The 18,823-nt window shown below is 35.5% G+C and overlaps 1 protein-coding gene across 1 annotated transcript; it reads left to right on the top strand.

The window, feature by feature from the left end:
• Window positions 1-12,156: 12,156 nt before the first annotated feature.
• LOC148948879 (uncharacterized) lies at window positions 12,157-18,303 on the top strand. Its single transcript, XM_089095046.1, has 3 exons — window positions 12,157-13,533; window positions 13,674-15,182; window positions 18,214-18,303. The coding sequence occupies exons 1-3, from the start codon at window positions 12,157-12,159 to the stop codon at window positions 18,301-18,303; spliced, it is 2,976 nt and encodes a 991-aa protein (XP_088951172.1).
• Window positions 18,304-18,823: the final 520 nt, after the last annotated feature.

Here is an 18,823-nt window from a genome sequence, read left to right as displayed (position 1 = left end):
CTTTCAATGGATAAACATGCAACATATTATAAATATTCACACTATTGTTTATAGTTTCCCAGAAATAGGTAAAATAATATATTTCTCCATTATTTTGCATCTCAAGATGCTTTAGGTTTCTTTGTTAAGGAGTATTCCTAAACAAAAGAGCATTCCTCCTAAAATATAGAATCTACTGGTGTGAACTTAAATTGCAGCTAGGAGCAATCTAAGGATTCCTCCTTGTACAGCTCCAGAATGATGATTTTAGTTGTATTCAAAGCTCTTCAGTGACCAGGTGCTATTACATGATCAGTAGCATCCCAATTTAGTTTACACTCTCTGGAGGACCACTCAGCATCTACCCTTCATTTGAAAACATCATCAGATTCAGCAGTAACTGTTTTATTTGATATTTTGTGCCAACTGTTGACAATTTGTGAAGAAAAGAATTGATATGGTAGACTGCTTGACAAGTTTCAGGTAGATGACCTCCAGTTTGTGAGTTGGGACCAACAGTAGGGAATAATGCTGGCTTCAGAGCATTAGCCCTCATTAACCTATAGGCTAAAATGACAACCCCTCTATTTCTCCTGTAAGGAGATGACATTTACTTTATTAATATGTTTCCTTCTGCACAGCCATTAAAATAGACTGTTGCCTCATTTTCTAATAAGGTGTCATTTAAAGTATCCCTATAAGGGCTCAAAATAATATTGGTAAAATTGCAGTTTAACAGCTCATTTGAAGAAGACATAATAAAAAAAAGAGTGGTACCATCAGGTTCCTAATTTTATGCTCTTCCCAAATACCAAGGTTTTTTTTTTTTTTTTTTTTTACAATATCTCATACCCAAGACATAGTCTTAATATTATATTTAACTATTTTTTGTATAAATATATAAATAAGGTGTGTCTATGGTGTGTCAAAGTTATATGGTGTGTCTTTTTTGCCCATTGCTTTCTTGTATTCTTTCCCTGGTGAAATCTGGTGGTGCCTGAGTGATTGATTGCAATAGTGGATGGAAATTTGATTTGAAATGATTTAAAAATGTTGATATAAAGGAAGAAAACATTATAATCTGATTAATAGAAACATGCAACATATTATGAGGTATGAACAATTCTGTTTCATTTTCAATGCAAAACAAATAGGCCACAGGGTCTCTACAAAAATCTTTTAAATTGAAAAAAATTGTAGGCACTTTCACCATAGTATTTGTCCAGTTCCTGCTTGAATGAGTTTAATGAGTTGGCATTGATGACTTCAAAGGGGAGCTTGTTCTAGTGTTGTGTTACTTGGTTCTTGAACGCCCAATGGCCAATGTCCTTTTGGAACCTCTCCTCTTGAAGCTTGAGGTTGTGACCATGAAGGTTTGTGTGGCTGAAGCTGAGAACATCAGTAGCCTGGATGTTTTCGTAGGCAGCATAGCAAAGCTTGTATACCTCAATGAGGTCTCCTCAGTGCAGTCAATAAGCTAGTGAAGGAAGTTTGAGCTTGCAGAGCCTATCTTTGTAGGGTAAATTTCTCAAAGTTGGACAGAACTTTGTTATTTGTCTTTGAACTTTTTCAAGAGCTTTGATGTTTTTATTGTAAAAGGGATATGTAGAGCAATGACCATATTCAAGGATTGGCTGTACCAAAGCTTTGTAGAGAAGGCAAAGGGTCTTATCATTTCCAAAAGTATTTGGAAAGTATTTGGAAAGTATTTTTAAGTATTTGTTTATAGTTCAATATAAAACTATGGGTTGTAAATTTTATGATTACCTCACTGATGAGATAGCTAAGAAATAAACATCTCTTTAGAGTCAAAATTTCATCCTGGGTCCAAAATTTTATTCCTAATGTAAATGAGAGGTAAGTTTAAACTTTACCCCTACCTCTCCCCCCCCCCCCCCTAATGTGAAAATATATACCCTGAATTGGTATATATAGGGGTAAATTTATTTCCAACAAAAACCATTACTATATTTGAGAGCATAAAAAAGGCATCATGTGGTATGTTTAATTTATTCATAAGCCAATAATATGAACTGCAAAAAATTTACCCCCTTTTCTTTGGCTTTAGTTCTGAAAATGCAATTCCTGTCCTTTGAGTAGAATTTTAAGCCATATTAATGATTTGTTTTTCTTCAAAATTTAAGAAATGTATTTGTATATCTTTAAAACCTTAAAAGTTGGGATTGAGCAAAGTTGTGAAGCTGAGAATACCTTCCCAGGACATACTTAAGCCTGTAGACCCATCCCTAAAAGTTTCATTTTCTTAACCTAACCCCTGTCCAAGATAGCCAAAAGTAGCTAAAGTAGAATTTTACTTTAGCGGTAAAATTCTACTTTAGCTACTTTTGGCTATCTTGGGAAGGGGTTAGGTTAGAAAAATAAAACTTTCAGGGATAGGTCTACAAGCTAAAGTATGTCCTAGGAAGCTATTTTGGAGTACATACCTCCATTTCTTCTCCCTCTAAAGGGTCCTGAAATTTGCCTACATGACAGGTCTATACCCATTGAAATTATGACAAAACAACATTTTACCTTAATTTTCAGTTATCAGTTTCTTTTTCTCTGGTTTTAGCTCTGAAAATGCAATTTCAAATATTTGATCAGAATTTCAAGAGATATAAATAGTTTATTTCCAAAATTTAGGAAATTTATTTGCATATCTTTAAAACCTTATAAATTGGGATTGAGCAAAGTTGTGAAGCTGAAAACAATTTTGTTGTACTTCATTTAAGCAGAACATCTATTTTGCTAGGTTTCACTTCTATAACTCACATATTTTTAAAGGTCATCAAAGGTCAGGACCGTCTAGAGGGAGAAGGAGTGGAGGTGGGTACTTCAAAATATCTTCCCAGGACATACTTTAGCCTGTAGACCTATCCCTGAAAGTTTCATTTTCTTAACCTAACCCCTTTCCAAGATAGTCAAAAGTAGCTAAAGTAGAATTTTACCAAATGTTTTTAATTATAAGAAGATTGGATAATACCATTCTATATAAGCTTATAAACTAATTTTTTCCAATACGCCTAGTCAAAGGGTGGAGTCCCCTTAAGACATAGGCCTAATTCCCAAGTAAAACAACCAGGCTATTATATTTGGAAAGAGAATAAAAAAAGTATTGAGTGGTATGTTTACAATATCTGAATTAGAGTAATTCAACTCCTCTAAAGTTATATAATTAGTGAGTTAATCAAAAAATTTACCCTACAGCCTGTAGGACCATATTGAGGGGGGTATTTACAAGTGAAATGGATTACCTGAATTACTGTTCCTTCCAAATTTTACCAACAAAAAGAATGGCACATTAAAATTCCAGGTAAACTATCGTAAAATTAAAGAATAACTTACAAAAGGATTGAATTAACTTGAAGTAATCGAAGTAATCTTCTTTAAATTCTTATTAAACTTCTTCATTAAACGCAGACAAAAAAAATATGCCTGATAATGGTCTGCCCCCCATATCCCGTTTAAATTTTACATAGTGTGAATTATCCTTATGAATTAGTTTGACAAAAGGACAAAACAGTTTTTTGCATAAAAGTTACAACAAGCTGTAGAAATAAAGTAAAAAAAAAACATTATATCATGAAGTAATTATAATTTAGATTATAACTAAAATTATAATCAATTTTACTTTTACTTAACTGTATATTTATATCTTAATATCAGGTTGTGTGATTTGTTTTTCATAAAATCAATTAAAATACCACCAAAACAAACATGATTGCTAAAACAAACAAATAAATGCGGACTGACCGTCAATGAATACATACATTAGTATTCATTCTTGAATGTCTTAATAGTTTTGAGTTTATTACAGTTAAAAAAAGAAAAAAATGTTTAAGATGTTTATTTTTTTTGCAGTAAAGTGCAAGTCATGTTCAGGTTTTTAAAAGGCAAAAGGGATAGTATCTATCTTTTTCTTTGTGGTAGTTTCCGCTTGTTTTGAGTTAGACTCGGTTATTTACTGTAATTTCTGCTCGTTTTTCATTTCATTGTGATTTACAATAGTTCTTGGCTTGAAAAGTTATTTGACTTATTTCTTATCGTATGTGTTTATTCATTATAATGATTTCATTTATCGTTTATTCTTACACTGCCGACTGTTTTTAATCTGTATCTTTTACTTTTGCAACTTTGTTATACCAAATCAGGTTTATCAAGCTTTACTATGTCTCCTTGAATAGTTTTCTTGTTAGTTCTGTGGCCTGTTTCTTTTACTGTTTTTTTCCATTTTCGATATAAATAGTTTCGCCTCTATACAACTATTTTTATTGCTAAATATGTAATTTGTCTTTAAATTAGGTTATTTTAATGAATAATCATAGGCAGCGCAATCACGCTGCCTAATTGAAGCACGATGTTGGCAAAATGTGTTATTATTATTTTTTTCTCCATACCAGGGCACTTCGAATCAAAGGAGTTGTCGTAGAAACTTCGAAAACGGCTCATTCGATTTGAAATTGGAGTGGCTAGTGCCCTTTTTAATAGTCGAAAGTGATTGGAGGGCAACTAGCCCCGACGCCAATCATGCCCCTATATGTTTTTTTAGGAGGACACTCCCCCACAACCATCAGGGCAAGGGTTTTAAGTTATGCCCTGAGAACATGTAAGAACGACGTTGGCACAATGCATTATTTATTATTTGTTTTCCTTTAGAGCAGGGCACTTGGTATCGAAGAATTTGTCGTAGAAACTTCAAAAAGGACTCAATCAATTGGAAATTGGAGTGGCTTTTTGTTCATCGTAGTTGATTTCCAGATATAAATTATATTTTTTAGGAGGAAACTCCCCCACAGAAATCAGGGCAAGGGTTGTAAGTTATGCCTTGGGGCATCTAAGGTTTTCTAACAGGGTGAAATTTTGTTGTACAATTAATGGTGAAATCAAGGGATGGGTTAAGTGATTATGTGAGCAATTGTCAATGACTGTTACTATATGAATTCCTTTCGACTGACCCTCGATTCTACTGTAAACCTCTCAATGAAGCATAGCCATAACATCTAGGGTCGTTACGCTATTAGGTTACTACTCATTACCTGTAAATTAGATGATAAGGATCACATTCCTTAGGGAGCGAGTGGGAGGCACACAGGCCTAATTTTTTGAGGAATACAACATGAAGAGAAATAAGTAAGAAATTAATGTATTTATTTCTACTCACATTTTTAGTACAAGGCCGTTCAGGAATATCAAATAAATGGCACTTCAATATATTGGTATGGGCACTATAGTATGTGCACGATTGTCATTACATCTGATCTAAGTCTGGTTACGTAATGGGCTAGGACTTAGCTTACTTAAAGGCTGACACTAGGTTCTTCATACACTGAGGGATAGATTCTCACTGCACTCTATCTAAACTATAAGTTCAACGTTTTACATAACATTGAATAAGACTTCACATAGACTGACAAAAGACTGCAAAAAGACTCGCTCCCCAGCTGCAAATCCAAGTTACTATACTATCCAAAGTTTTCCAAGGCTTACTAGAGTTACTAGAGTTAAGGCGTTACTAGAGATATGTCACCCATATTCCTATTGGGCCAAGAGAACACATAATTCGGCTACCTCATCTTTCATATAATTTATAGCTATAAGATTAACATTTCGGAATTTTTCCGTGATGTTTCACTAACGACATGTCACCTAGTTTCCATTAGGCTTATAATTTATCGCGATGAAACTCTGTAACAGAACAATACAACTTGATTACATTGGAATACATAAGATGAGACTTTGTTTAGGAACAATATGACTGGATTACATGAAAATACTTTGTGTCTCATGTGGCTATTTATGTCTAATAAATTCTACTTTCTCTTGACACTTGATGATTCAAGTTCCCGAAAATAAGCTATATTTTTGATCGCCTGTCGCATAACAATTAGTCGCACTGATATTTATCTCATATTTTTGTGACACTTTGTCCTTCTGCTTCAAGATAGATTTATTTATTGCTACTAGATTCGTTGTGGGAAAGATTATACAAAGTTTATTCAATCAAGATACATTTGTTTGCTACTTTTTAAAATGCACGACCAACCCTTATTTGATGTCTGTGCGTTACCTGATTTTAGTTTTATAGTATAAGCGGCTCTATTTTACATGGGTAGCTTTAACTTGGAAGGAAGGGAGGCTTACAACGTAATTTGAGGGTTTTGAGTTTTGATCCCGTTACATATTACCCTTCCCATTGTTAGCGATGTCTCCATCGTTGTGCCCACTAGTTCTCCTTTCATTTTGTGATTTTTGATCACGTTCTGTTATTGTTAATTCTATAATTTAATACTTATTATCTAATTCATTCAATTTTAGTAAGACGTAAATTTTACACATTCCTAATTACATTATTGTGTCTACATTTATGAAAGCATTGCTTAAAGTTCCATCACCTATAACACTCTATTTGGTGAAAGGACCAAAGAGTTTTTCCTACTGACTATAATATATTGATTATATAATTGAATATCTAAATATTGTTTTCTTCCACCTTATGCTGAAGATTCCTTCACCTGATGTGCTAATTAATCTAAACAATTTAATTCTCTTGTTTTTGACATTACAATAATTTTACTACCTGACATGATACTGAAAATACACAATCACTACTTCCAATACTACATTATACCTCCATCTGACGCTATACTGGCACAATATGCTATTGATTTTTAAAGATAGCTTTTTATATTTAACTTGTAACACACAAATATATATGAATTAAAAACAATTTATATAAAAGAAATGATTTTATACACACTAATGGGGTTCAAATTGGGAGTAGCACTGGAAGAATGCCATTTGTTTTATCTGCTTCTTGAAATGTTTCTTAATATTCACTAAAGTTAAATGGTAGATACATAAGAATTCACACTTACTTCATCGTCCTACGTATCTCTATAATACTCACATACGCTTTCATTTTATTTTGGGCTTCCGTTGAATTTATTTCTGAGTCGGCTAATTGTTTATGGTTTGTCTTAAAGGTTTTCCATTTTTGCACTCTATACTCGGTCTAAAATTTCAAAATGTTATATAAGCTTGACTTTCTGTATAAAATTGTTCGTGCATGGTTTTTCATATCGTATACGATGGGTTGGTGGTTTGTTATAAAATATAACACTTTTTTTCTGCAGGTGGATTGGAACTTAATTCAATAGCCTACTTCCACATCCCGTCGTTTATATGTTTACAAGGTATCTAATTGCTCAGGGATTAATCACAGGGAATGGCTATGTTAATAGCTCGCCTGGGTATCTTTCCTGGGCACTTTCTCCTCGGGAAAATTTAATACACGTGCAGTTTATATTTCCCGTAAAATTTTTCATATTTGGCTCTTTCTTTTTTTGAACGATGGGCTGTTTTGCGACATCTAATGGTAATTACGGTTGGATCAAATTTTGATTTTAGGGTCTTGTTTCGACATATTGTCTTTGATCCGTGGTTTAAGATACACAATTGTTGAGGGATTAACCTCTAGGATTATTTTTGGTCCTTAGGATTTAATGTTTGGGACCTTGCCGTCTAAAGATAGTTGCTCGACGGATTTTATGCAGTTTTGCGATACGCTTAGGTTGGGATGGTTTTCTAGATAATTGTCATTAGATATATATGGGGTATTCTGTTTGACGATATTGTTTGTGGCAGTGTTACCTGGCACTAGGTTCCGGTAATCCACAATTATCATCATAAAATTGTCTTCAGGGATTTTTCTTGTGAGTACTTATCGGTGGTTGACGAATCATGAAAGTAGATGCTACTAGGTTGTATCTTTGTTAAATTGCTTGTACACCATGATTGACTTCCATTAGATTACTCCGATTCCTTGAATATAAATACCTAGGCAGAATCATATGTTCTCTGCAATCGAGTAGATTAAAACACATGGAATAGTACATAATTTAATTTAGCATATTGTGCGATAAGTATTATTTGACGCAATAGTTGTAAGTAATCACATTAGCGGTGTCAAATCAATTAAAACAATTTTCAATTTAAAAGAAAACTTCACATGCGTTTTGGTATAATTCAATAATACTGGATTACTGTGGGACAGACTTAGTAACTATTGGAAAAATGATCAAGTAGAAGGAAAATTAATACAATATAAAAATTTCGACAACAATACTAATATATACTTTCAGCACACGTTGCTGCGCTTACTTCACTTAAACGCTCTTTAACGCTCAACTGATTTTGCATTAATCCCAAACTATCTAATTAAATATGAGGTAGCTCAAATGGTTAAATATGAGGTCTTAGTTTACTATATATTTCATGCCTTATTGTTCACGCACGTCCATGCTGTTTAAGTATTGCATAGTTCATCGTCATAAGCGCATGGTTTTACGTAAACGATAATTAGAGAGGTAAGACTGGACAAGGCATGACGAATGAGGACCTCTATACCCACCCGGTTGATAATATCCTCCCTTTTTACTTGGCTTAAGGGTCTTCTGGGAGTCCCGGATTTAGGTTCTGCATCTCATTTGGTTCAATGTGATCTTTCTTTGGGTTTTTCCTCCGTGGTCTAAGAGTTGTTCCATAATTTAGGGTCAACAAAATCCTCATGGTTAGGGGAATTAATGAGCTCCAGTCTCAAAAGCAATTAAATGTTCCACTTAAAATGAGTTGAAGACACTCCACATTGGCTTCCCGTATATGATAATCTTTGGTCTCTCTCGCGAATAGGAGAATTCATATTTTTCATACATTGCGGCTATTTTGGGGGGAGTTCCCATGCTTAGGTATGATTCCCTGCTTTAAGACATCTTGGGCTGCTCTGTGAACAATGAAGATTGTCATTATATTCAATAGTCGCACCTTCCTGTTTTATTCTAGAATGAATTTGTGTTAATTTATATTGTAATGCAACTTATTTTTATATATATTTTCAATAAAGATTATATTATTATGTAAACAACTAATATCGTCAGTCAGTCCTGTTATAGGCATTTTTTTGGCTCTTCTCCAAGTGGCCGACGTCCCCTCCCCATCGTCGAACAAATGAAAAAACAGAACTCTCATTCTTTTTAGAAGTTCTGAGTTCCCACTCATCCAGAGACTGGGATCTCTTGATCTATCCCTTTTGAAGGTAATAAGGAACTTGCAGTGCTGTTAATACTGGTTTAGCAACTGGTTTAGCACTGTTTAAGCACCAGTGTATCCGTATACATATTTTTTTTTTACTTTCGCCCACATTTTTTTGTAGATTGTCTTCCGTAAGAATATGGGTTGTTTTTCATAAGGGTGTTGCTTGGTCAATCAATCACGATTAATGGGATAATAAATTACACTCGTCACTAGGGTATTTTGGGGGCTCTTATACGTTATTTCTGTAGGGATATTAGTTGAATTTCATAATGGAAATTCAATCCGCCGCCATAAAAAAAAAAACAAAAAAAAAACTATTCCTACAACAAGAACACGCAAGCTCCCATGGCAATAGTATTTTTGATTCTCCTTTTTTGACTTGGATTGCTTAGTTTGAGGCCGCGTGGATAAACATGACATTGACCGTGCTGGGTGAATTGTTGTTTTATCATTACTTTTCGGTCCAAGGATCTGTTGCCCATTTACTACTCGATATTAGAGTACAGTGTGCATGTAGTCTGATTCTGCCAATTTAAGCCCGCGTAGTTTTATTTTGTCAAATGTAGCCTCTTATTAAGAGTTTAGTTTTTATAATACTTCAAAGGAAAATATCGATTTCTCCCCATATGGGTTTTTGCTGAATGTACGAGGACTGTTACTACTTACGAAGAGAAAAGTTCTCTACGAATCTTCACCAGAGTGTAAGGTTCCTTACTATTTATTTTTAATTAATATCCACTTTAACTTAGTTAAGGGTGCGTACCCGAGTTTTAAATTGTAAAAAAGAACAGAAATTTAAATATTTTTTCATACTTATTATGATTAATGATTTCATTAATTCATCGACTCACACGGCTTCCGAGCGTAGGGGCTACCGTGGTTCTGTGGGTTGACCTTGCTTGTTTTACTTTGTCACTTTCAGACTCTTTTTGCAGAAGAGGGTGCCACATCTTTAAATGATGTTAATTAATCATTAAATACGGCGTGTTTCGTAAATAACATCCAAATGTACTAAATACCAGCCTTGAATCTGACGCGATCACATTTATTGTTAAAACTAAGAACAAATTGAAAAATTTTTTCTTTTGATTAAAATTTGAACCTTATGCATTTATGCAGCATTTTGCGACAATTTTCTCCAAATAAAATCAAAACTACAAATATCTTATCATGACCTCGTTGAAGAATTAAGGTTAGATTGATCTTTATGAAAGGTACTAAAATATGGTAAGAATAAAATTTTTTAGTAATACAGTTATTGTCCTGTGTAAAGCGCATGGCATTAAGGCTTAATCACCCTTATGTATTAATATCCAATTGAAATTCATCCACGCAGCCATGGTTTATTTTTGTCACGCTAGGTTAAATTGTCCTTATACTGAGGGCAAACAGGTAGAAATCATGACGTTGGCCCGGTTTTCACTTTTGAGCCCGCAAAAAGCTGCATTTAGCTCGGGATTTTAACCCTTTATATAACAAACATCTACCGTGTCGACCCATTCAACTCCTACGGCAGAGATAGTGCCAAGTGGCATAGGTACGTACATTCAAACGCTATGTTATCTAAACTTTTATGTTGGATTTTACCGGATGGTTTGGTAAGTTTATATATTTACGAAATATTCAAATGTTTAGGAATAAGCTCCGTTCCTTCCTTGGGGTCAGATTTAGTTCTTAGGACACCAGATATAGTCCCTAGAATGCTTATAATGCTTTTTATTTTCAATCTGAATAATTATCTTTAGCCTCTTTATATCTTTTCATAGTAAGTTCCATGGTTCTCACAATTTTTGTAATGGTAGATAATGAAATTTGTCTTATTAAGAACATTTTTGGCCGTGTACGAAAGGATTTATTCTGCTCTTGCTATACAAAATTTCTTTAAGGAGTTAAACAAAAAAAAAAAACGGCAGTTTGTGAAGCATGCCATCTAATTTTCATCAATTCAAATTAATGTTATATATTAAAATTATATAAGTCATGAACCATCATTGTTTTGTATATGAAGAGATTGTCTCATTATCCCCACCTTGTTTGTACGTGAAAATGTTTCTTTTTTTCTGAAGGTAAAGTTACGAGTTCCAGGCGATTTAGGTTATATTTAATTTCAAAATTTATATTTTTTTTTACTGGGGTATTTCTTGGACAATTTTTTTTTTTAAAGGTCGCCTTTTGCCCTCATTTTGTCTGCAGTGTGCATAAGGGCACATACGTACTCTTGTTACTGACATCTCTCGTTTTAGTTCTAAATATTACTCAAAATGTTATTTTCTTCGTCGGTTTATTTTTATAGAGATTTATCTTCAAAACCTTTTATTATACTTGAGTTTCTTTCGAGAACCTTTTAATTCAATGTATTTTTAGACTATTATACTATGTCCTTATTGTCAAGATCGATAGATAATTGGCCTATTGTAACCATTGCCAGAATATTTATGGCCCATCGTATCATTGCACAATAAACCAAGGGTAACTTGTGAGTTATACTGTTTATTTATATCATAAACATTAAACATATTTTTAACATATTGAATTTGTGAGTGTCCCAATGAATTTTCTATATTTTAACCATATGTAAAAAGACTATTTTGTAAAGCTGTTAACTTTGCGTGGATAACATACGTATAAATATGATATTACGTGCATCATTTAATGAAGTAGATTTTGGTCAAAACAAGTGCCGTACTTGGCTTTAAAAGGTTGGTAAAATCTTTAATTATTGTAGTTTACTTTTACTCTTAGCATTTGCAAAACAGTAATATTTTCTACTTGCGTCTTTTTATTTATTCAAATTTTTGTATTTTTGCTCTTTGTTCGAATAATTCAAGAATTGTTCACGTTGTACTTCAATCCAGAACAATGAAACTATCTTCCGGCTGTTGTTTATCGTGAAGAGTATATCTCTTCGCAACTAGACAATCAGGTGAATCTGCCTGCTGGCTTGCGTTTGTAAAATTTCGAACTACCCGCCTTGACAAATTTTGTCTTATGCAGAACATTTAATTTTTTTGCCAAAAATATACAGGATTTAGAAAACTAATTAATGGCTTGTTTGCGTATCTTTGTGTTTATCGCGTTTATTGAATTATGAATAGGCAATCAATGAGAACACGAAATAGGGCTACCGCGTCCGGGGAAACCGACGGACAAGCTACCGCGTCTGGGGAAACTGACGGACAAGCTACCGCATCCGGGGCAACCAATGTATTGACAGCCAACAGCGTTGGAAACGAATCAAGGCAACGTTTGACAAGTCCGTCACGAACGGACGCTAGACCGGTTTTATCTACAAAAATCACCACCAGAATCGGCACGTTAAATCTTCAGACACTTTCGAAACCAGGAAAGAAAGACATGCTCCTCCGTGAAGCAAACCGTTACAATTGGGACATCATCGGCCTCTCAGAGACTCATCTACCAGGTATCAGCGAAGAACAGATAGGAGACGCAACCCTCCTGCTTTCTGGAAGACAAGACGGAACACACAGACAAGGAGTCGGCTTTTTGCTGACAAAAGGAGCAAGGAAATCTCTTCTATCAGTGGTGTCTGTCTCGGAGAGATTAATGATGATCCGACTCAAAAGCAAGTTCAAAAGCCTCTCCGTGGTACAGGTCTATGCTCCGGATTCATCAAGGTCGGAAGAAGTGTCGGAAGATTTCTACTCTCAGCTCCAGAGCCTTGTCGACACCATTCCGAAGAAAGACATTGTGTTAGTCCTCGGGGACTTTAATGCCATCGTGGGGAATGACAATAGCGGACACGAAGATGTCATGGGCAAGTTTGGGATCGGACAGATCAACGGCAGAGGAGAACGACTCACTGAATTCTGCCGAGATAAAGAGCTTTTTATCACAAACACAATGTTCAAGCAAATACGAAAGAGAAAAGTTACGTGGTGGTCCCCCGATGGAAGGACTGCCAATATGATAGATTATATACTGGTATCCAGCCGATGGAAATCTTCATTCACAGACACAGTGAGGCTAGGAGGTGGGGACTTTGATAGTGATCACAATCTCCTCATGTCATCGCTTCGCCTAAGATTAAAGGCCGTTGTCAAGCCGAAACAAAAAGTTCCAAGATTCCGGATAGAAGCCCTTAAAGACCTTAAGACGAGACAAGAGTACAGAATGCAGATCAACGAACGACTTTCAAAGACCTTGCAAGAAACACCTGATCTGCTGAGTCCAGCCGACATCGATCTACTTGTTTCGCAAAGCAGCCTGGCCGTATGCAAAACAGCTGAGCTCGTCCTCGGCCGTAAATCTGCAGAAGACAAGCAATGGATTACCCAGGAGATTATTGATATATGTACTGAGAAACGAACTCTCCAAAACAAGCAAGATCAAGAAAGCAAGGATAGATTCAAAAACCTTAAACGTCAAATTGAGAAGAAAACCCGCCAAGCACTAAAAAACGTGATTACTGAAAAATGCAGGCAGTGTGAGGAGGACTCCGTAGGGGTAACTCACACCTCATGTTCAAACGTGCCAGAGAGCTGACAAACCGCAAAGAAGCGAAGTGCCTCGATCTCTTAGATAAAAATGGACACAAAATCACTACTTGTGCCGGAATCCGAGATCACTGGAAAGAACACTTCCAGGAAAAGCTTAATCTCACAGTAAACCCAGATCCTGAAGTGCTTCAAAAGTTCCCAGCATACAGAGATGAGGAACCACCCCCACCACCCTTAAGGTCAGAAGTAGAAGCCACACTCAAATCCCTCAAGTCAAATAAGGCACTCGGAATAGACGGTATACAGGCAGAACTGCTAAAAGTGGAATCTGATATCGTCGTTGATCTGTACCACAAAATAGTAACAGCTGTATGGGAAATAAAATACTTCCCCGAGTCTTGGTCGAAATCTGTCATAGTGCTCCTGCACAAGAAAGGATCTATAAGTAACTGCGAAAACTACAGACCCATATCGCTTACTTGCCAACCAGCTAAAATCCTTACGAAAATTCTCCTTGATCGGATCAGAAACCTGACAAGACACGTAATCCCTGAATATCAAGCTGGATTCCGTCAAAACCGATCCACCATAGACCAAATTTTTGTGATCAGACAGATTATGGAAAGATACCTGGAATTCGGGAAAGAGCTATACCAGCTGTTTATCGATTTCAAACAAGCTTTCGATCTAATTTGGCGAGATGGCCTATGGCACATCCTGGCACACTACGGTATTCCCACTGACATTATTAACATTATCAAGAGCATGTACGAGAAGTCGAGAAGCATGGTGCAGACCAGCGAAGGCTTTACTGAAGAATTCTCAACCTCTTCAGGAGTGCTGCAAGGATGCCTACTCTCCCCCACTCTGTTCTGCCTATTCCTGAATGCTGTACTGGCACTGGTGCCCAATGACACGGGAGTACTCATGAGTGGACACCTCTTTGACATGCTTGCATACGCCGATGACATTAATCGCCTAAACGAACAACTAGAGGAACTGCAATCAAGCGCTAACGATATTGATCATGCAGCTAGTTCCTTCGGGATGAAAATCAATGCTAACAAGACAAAAGCCATGAAGGTAACGCGGCATACAGATACAGGCCTTCAACCCAGCAAAATTATGATCCAGGGGGAAGAGATCGAGTGGGTTGACCATTTTGTTTACCTAGGAAGCGAGCTGACGTCCACAAACGACTCCTCAAAAGACATTAAACGACGCCTCGCCCTTGCCTCAGCATGCTTCAAGTCATTGCGATCGATCTGGAAAAACAAACATCTGTCACTGAAACTAAAAACACGCCTTTTTCGAGCTCTTGTGGTTCAAGTAGCAACGTACGGAGCAGAGACATGGACCTTTAAAGCAGAAGACAAATGCCGGTTGGCGGCCTTTGAAACAAAATCCCTCAGGAAGCTTGCTGGCATCACCTACCTTGACCGAATATCAAACGAAAGGCTGTTGTCTTCGCTCAACTATTCCCAGACCATCATGCAGACCATCCAGCTTCAACAGCTTCGATGGTTAGGCCACGTTCAGCAGATGTCCCCAGCCCAACTTCCAAAAATTGCGTTTGAAGGAAGGATTGATGCCTCCCGCCCAAAAGGACGACCTCCCAAGTGCTGGAGGGAAAACTTTCCCAGCCATCCCCTGTCGGTACTCTTTCGGGCTGCAGCGAACAGGGAATTGTAAAAGAAGCTCTACCATAATTCAGTCAGAGGAGAAGCCCCGAGTCGGCCAATCCGGCCGGATGGGAGTTAAGTAGTGTTTATCGCGAAGATTCAAAATTTAGGCTAAAAGTACAATATTATTCTACAGTCGTGAGAAAAATAGGGTGGATTTGCTGGAATCCTAGGTTTAAGTATTTTAACTAACAGGGGAAATTCTTCCTCTTATCTCTGATGAAATTGGTTATCTATTGTTGCAACTGATCACCTCCGTCGATAAGGTGCTTGCTCTTCATTAGAATTTGTGTGCCTCTTATTGGGCTTTTAGTATGTGCTTCAAATGGGATGTACTTGTTTATATTTCATCAATTTAGGCTATTTTCTACTTGACAATTTCGCATTATTGTAGTTTTTGATAATCTACGGGCTATATTTTTTTTATAGGTTATTCGTTTATTCTAATTTATATTTTTCCTTGCTCTTTAAGTTTACAGGTCACTCCTACGGTTTAGATGCGGCGATTCTTAATTTATTCTAAGCGGTGGGTCTTGATTTATTTTTTTCGCGTTAATTCTTTAGCGAATACTCTTCTTCAAGGCACATTCCTTTGTTTATCTTGGTTCTGAAGCAGAATATTATTTTTTATTGTCGAAAAGATATTAACCTATTTCTACATAATACCGCTTTCTTTATTTTGCCATAGTGAAATTATGTCTGGTTAGATCAAGGGTTACTTTCATGCTATACGCTATTTAACGGCACTCTAAATATCATGCCTACATTGCTGGGTCAACTTTATTTTTACATATATGCCCTATGTTTCATCTACATCTTTATTTCAATTCTGCACGTTCTGCAATGAATACATTACCCTTATTTGTGATTCTAAGGTACAACATTTTGGGACTTCAGTAATTAACTTTATGTGTTTTTAAGCTTACGGATAGCCTTTCTAGATAAACTACCTGTTTTACATGAGTAACATATGACTGGTTTCTAAACTGCAAACGATAATTATTGAAATAGTTTTATTCAAGGCGAGTGTCACATCTAACTCTAAAGGTTTGTGAACTAACTTTGAATTGTGCCACAAAAAGACAATACTGAAAAAGCGAAGCGATGACTAGACTAAGACCTAAAACAAAATTTCTCATTTTATCAATTATTTCATGAGCCGTTTCTTTTTATTCGCTGAAATTGGTAGCTTATTATTGGTAGTTTATAGGCATTCTAGAATAATAATTACTTTCTCATATTTTTTTTATTGTTAAGCTACTAGTTTTGATGATTTGCGCATTGTGGTTTTATTCTCGTTTTTAGGTTTGGGTGTTTTTACGGGTTAAAACTTATTGCAAGTTCGACTGCTTCTACTGGTTAAGTTTAAGGGCTAAAACCTACGGTCTAGATGCTCGTGAAAATATTCGGTACCTTTTTCGCTTCCTATTTATTTATTTTACAAAGGTATTTTTTTGCATTGACTATACTGCACTTGTTTTAAGGTCTTGGGAGTTTACGCCGACTTATTTATTTGGTTTAGGCTTACGTTGACTAGAAGATCATGCCTTTTAGGATTATTTTTATTTCATGCTCTGATGAATGTGTTTGGAAATCTAGAGCTTGGTCAAGCTTACTGGTTGTAGGTAGGGTAAATTTATATTTTACCCTTTAGCTACACGTTTTAGCTATATCTTCGTTTTTTCTTTTTCTTGAAAAAAAAACAATATTTTCCAGCAAAATTAGGCGAATAGATTACCTACTAATAAGGAAATTTTTAGAATATAAAACAGTACACAGGTCAATCAAAATAATTGCTAACTTTGCAAATTGAAAGGGAAAGTATTCTAACTTTGAGGAAAAAATGCGTAAATAAATCGACTAATTTGCCATTAATTTTTGTGGATTTTGGAATGCGTCGGAAAGTTACAGGCGTAAAGTAGTTATCTCGGACCAATATTTTACATGATTCAATTGAACTACATACATAAATTATAATATTAAAAGGGAAAAGATGTTATCCTGGGAATAGGCAAGAATATTGTTTGGCCGTATAATTTATGTGGGATGCTTAAAGCAATTTGTAGGGGTTTTCCATTCAGCTGATATTATTTTTATTCTTAAAACAATATTTTTGGTTCCCATCGGTCTACCTTCATTCTATCTCAAGTTTATTGGGAAAAATAGTTATTGTTTACTTAGGCAATTCAACACTGCGTGTCTTATAATCAGTTTTAAAAGTCTACTCTTTTTTTATAAAAGAAATGTTTTAACTATATCTATCTCTGGTGATGGAATTTCTGTCAAATGTTGAGTTCAAGTCTTTTTTTAGGGGGAAAATTGGTCTATAGATTTTAAATACTAAAATGGATTTGATCGAATAGTAAGGCCTGCCTTTGCTGTTCTGACTGACTGAAAACTCTATTTATAATTCGGCTGACTGCTGTTTTCTGGAAAAAAAGAAGAAAAAATTCAGGAATATTTAAAGAAGATCTGACATATTTTCTGCTCCTTGAGGTTTAGTGAAGGCTAACCTGCATGCTGGTACGCATGGTATACGTTGGTGTAATGGAATAACCTTAATGTAACAAATGTGTTTTCTACAATTATCAAGGGTATTTTTTGTTGGATTGAGCATGCGTTTCCTAGGAAAATGAATGAAAATGCATAGAAGTCAGGAAGTTTCAACCAAACTTTTGTCATATAATTACCACTTTCTGTATATAAGTTTTTTTTATACATTAACATCTTTTCATAGATTCTGGCCTATTCTTAGCCAGTCATATATATTCTTAAAGATTTTTGAGAGAATTTAGGTTTAGCGGTTATTTAATTTAACGTTTACTGGACAACTCATCAATAATTAGCAAGTTTTATTTTTCCTATAGTTTAACGTGATTTTCGTACGATTTATTTGATTACCGTAAAACATATTTTTTGCACAGTTCATTATACTTTTCTTAGAAATATATATATGTATTTTTTTTGCAGCTTAACTACTTAAATGATAAATTTGATTTTTTTAGGCTTTGACTGGTGGTAGTGGTAGATATTCACTTAGTTTTCTGAATCAGGCTGTAATAGTTGTACTTTGGGCGTTTCTTGTGGTTGAGTAAACTCTAAGGGGCATTGACCAGTTAGATCGTTTACTTGAGTAGTGGGACATTCGGTCTTTGGAGTCGCGCTATGGCAGGTGGAGGAGCCTTGTTGAGCAGATTCAGCTTGAAAGTCTGTGAGTGGATACTGCACTTGATTGGGGATCGTGAAATATGAGGGTTGTGGTGATCCTTCGTTATATTTTTTTCACAGAATACTTTCCAATTGTGGGTTGAATGGTAAATTGACTTCAATTGTAAATAAGGTTTCTACCACTTTTTCCAAGCTTGAACAAAATTCCTTCTGCTTTTGTATTTCTTTGTTGATTTCTGTTTTGTTTTCTTCCAGTTGTCTTTCTAAGCTTTCCTGTCTGAGTTTTATTATTTCTTTTTGTGACTTTAAATGGTCGTATCAATGCTGTAGGTTTAGAAGCTTGATGTGTTCGGGGACTAGTGCTTCTGGCACCGCTGCTGTTGCAGTTACAACAGTGTTGGTTCGGTAATCTTCCATTTTTTCGCTGATCTCTTGCATTTTATTATA

Source organism: Artemia sp. Qi Xiang Cuo, chromosome 9 (genome assembly GCF_049724085.1).
Source record: "Artemia sp. Qi Xiang Cuo chromosome 9, ASM4972408v1, whole genome shotgun sequence".
In the NCBI taxonomy this organism is placed as follows: Eukaryota; Metazoa; Arthropoda; class Branchiopoda; order Anostraca; family Artemiidae; genus Artemia; species Artemia sp. Qi Xiang Cuo.
This window is presented reverse-complemented; position numbering and strand designations above follow the sequence as displayed.

Coding starts and splice junctions, on each gene's coding strand:
- LOC148948879 (XM_089095046.1), top strand. CDS start 12,157: ATGAATAGGCAATCAATGAGAACACGAAATAGGGCTACCGCGTCCGGG. Junction 13,534..13,673: donor GTGAGGAGGACTCCGTAGGG/GTAACTCACACC, acceptor GAACACTTCCAG/GAAAAGCTTAATCTCACAGT. Junction 15,183..18,213: donor TTCCCAGCCATCCCCTGTCG/GTACTCTTTCGG, acceptor TGATTTTTTTAG/GCTTTGACTGGTGGTAGTGG.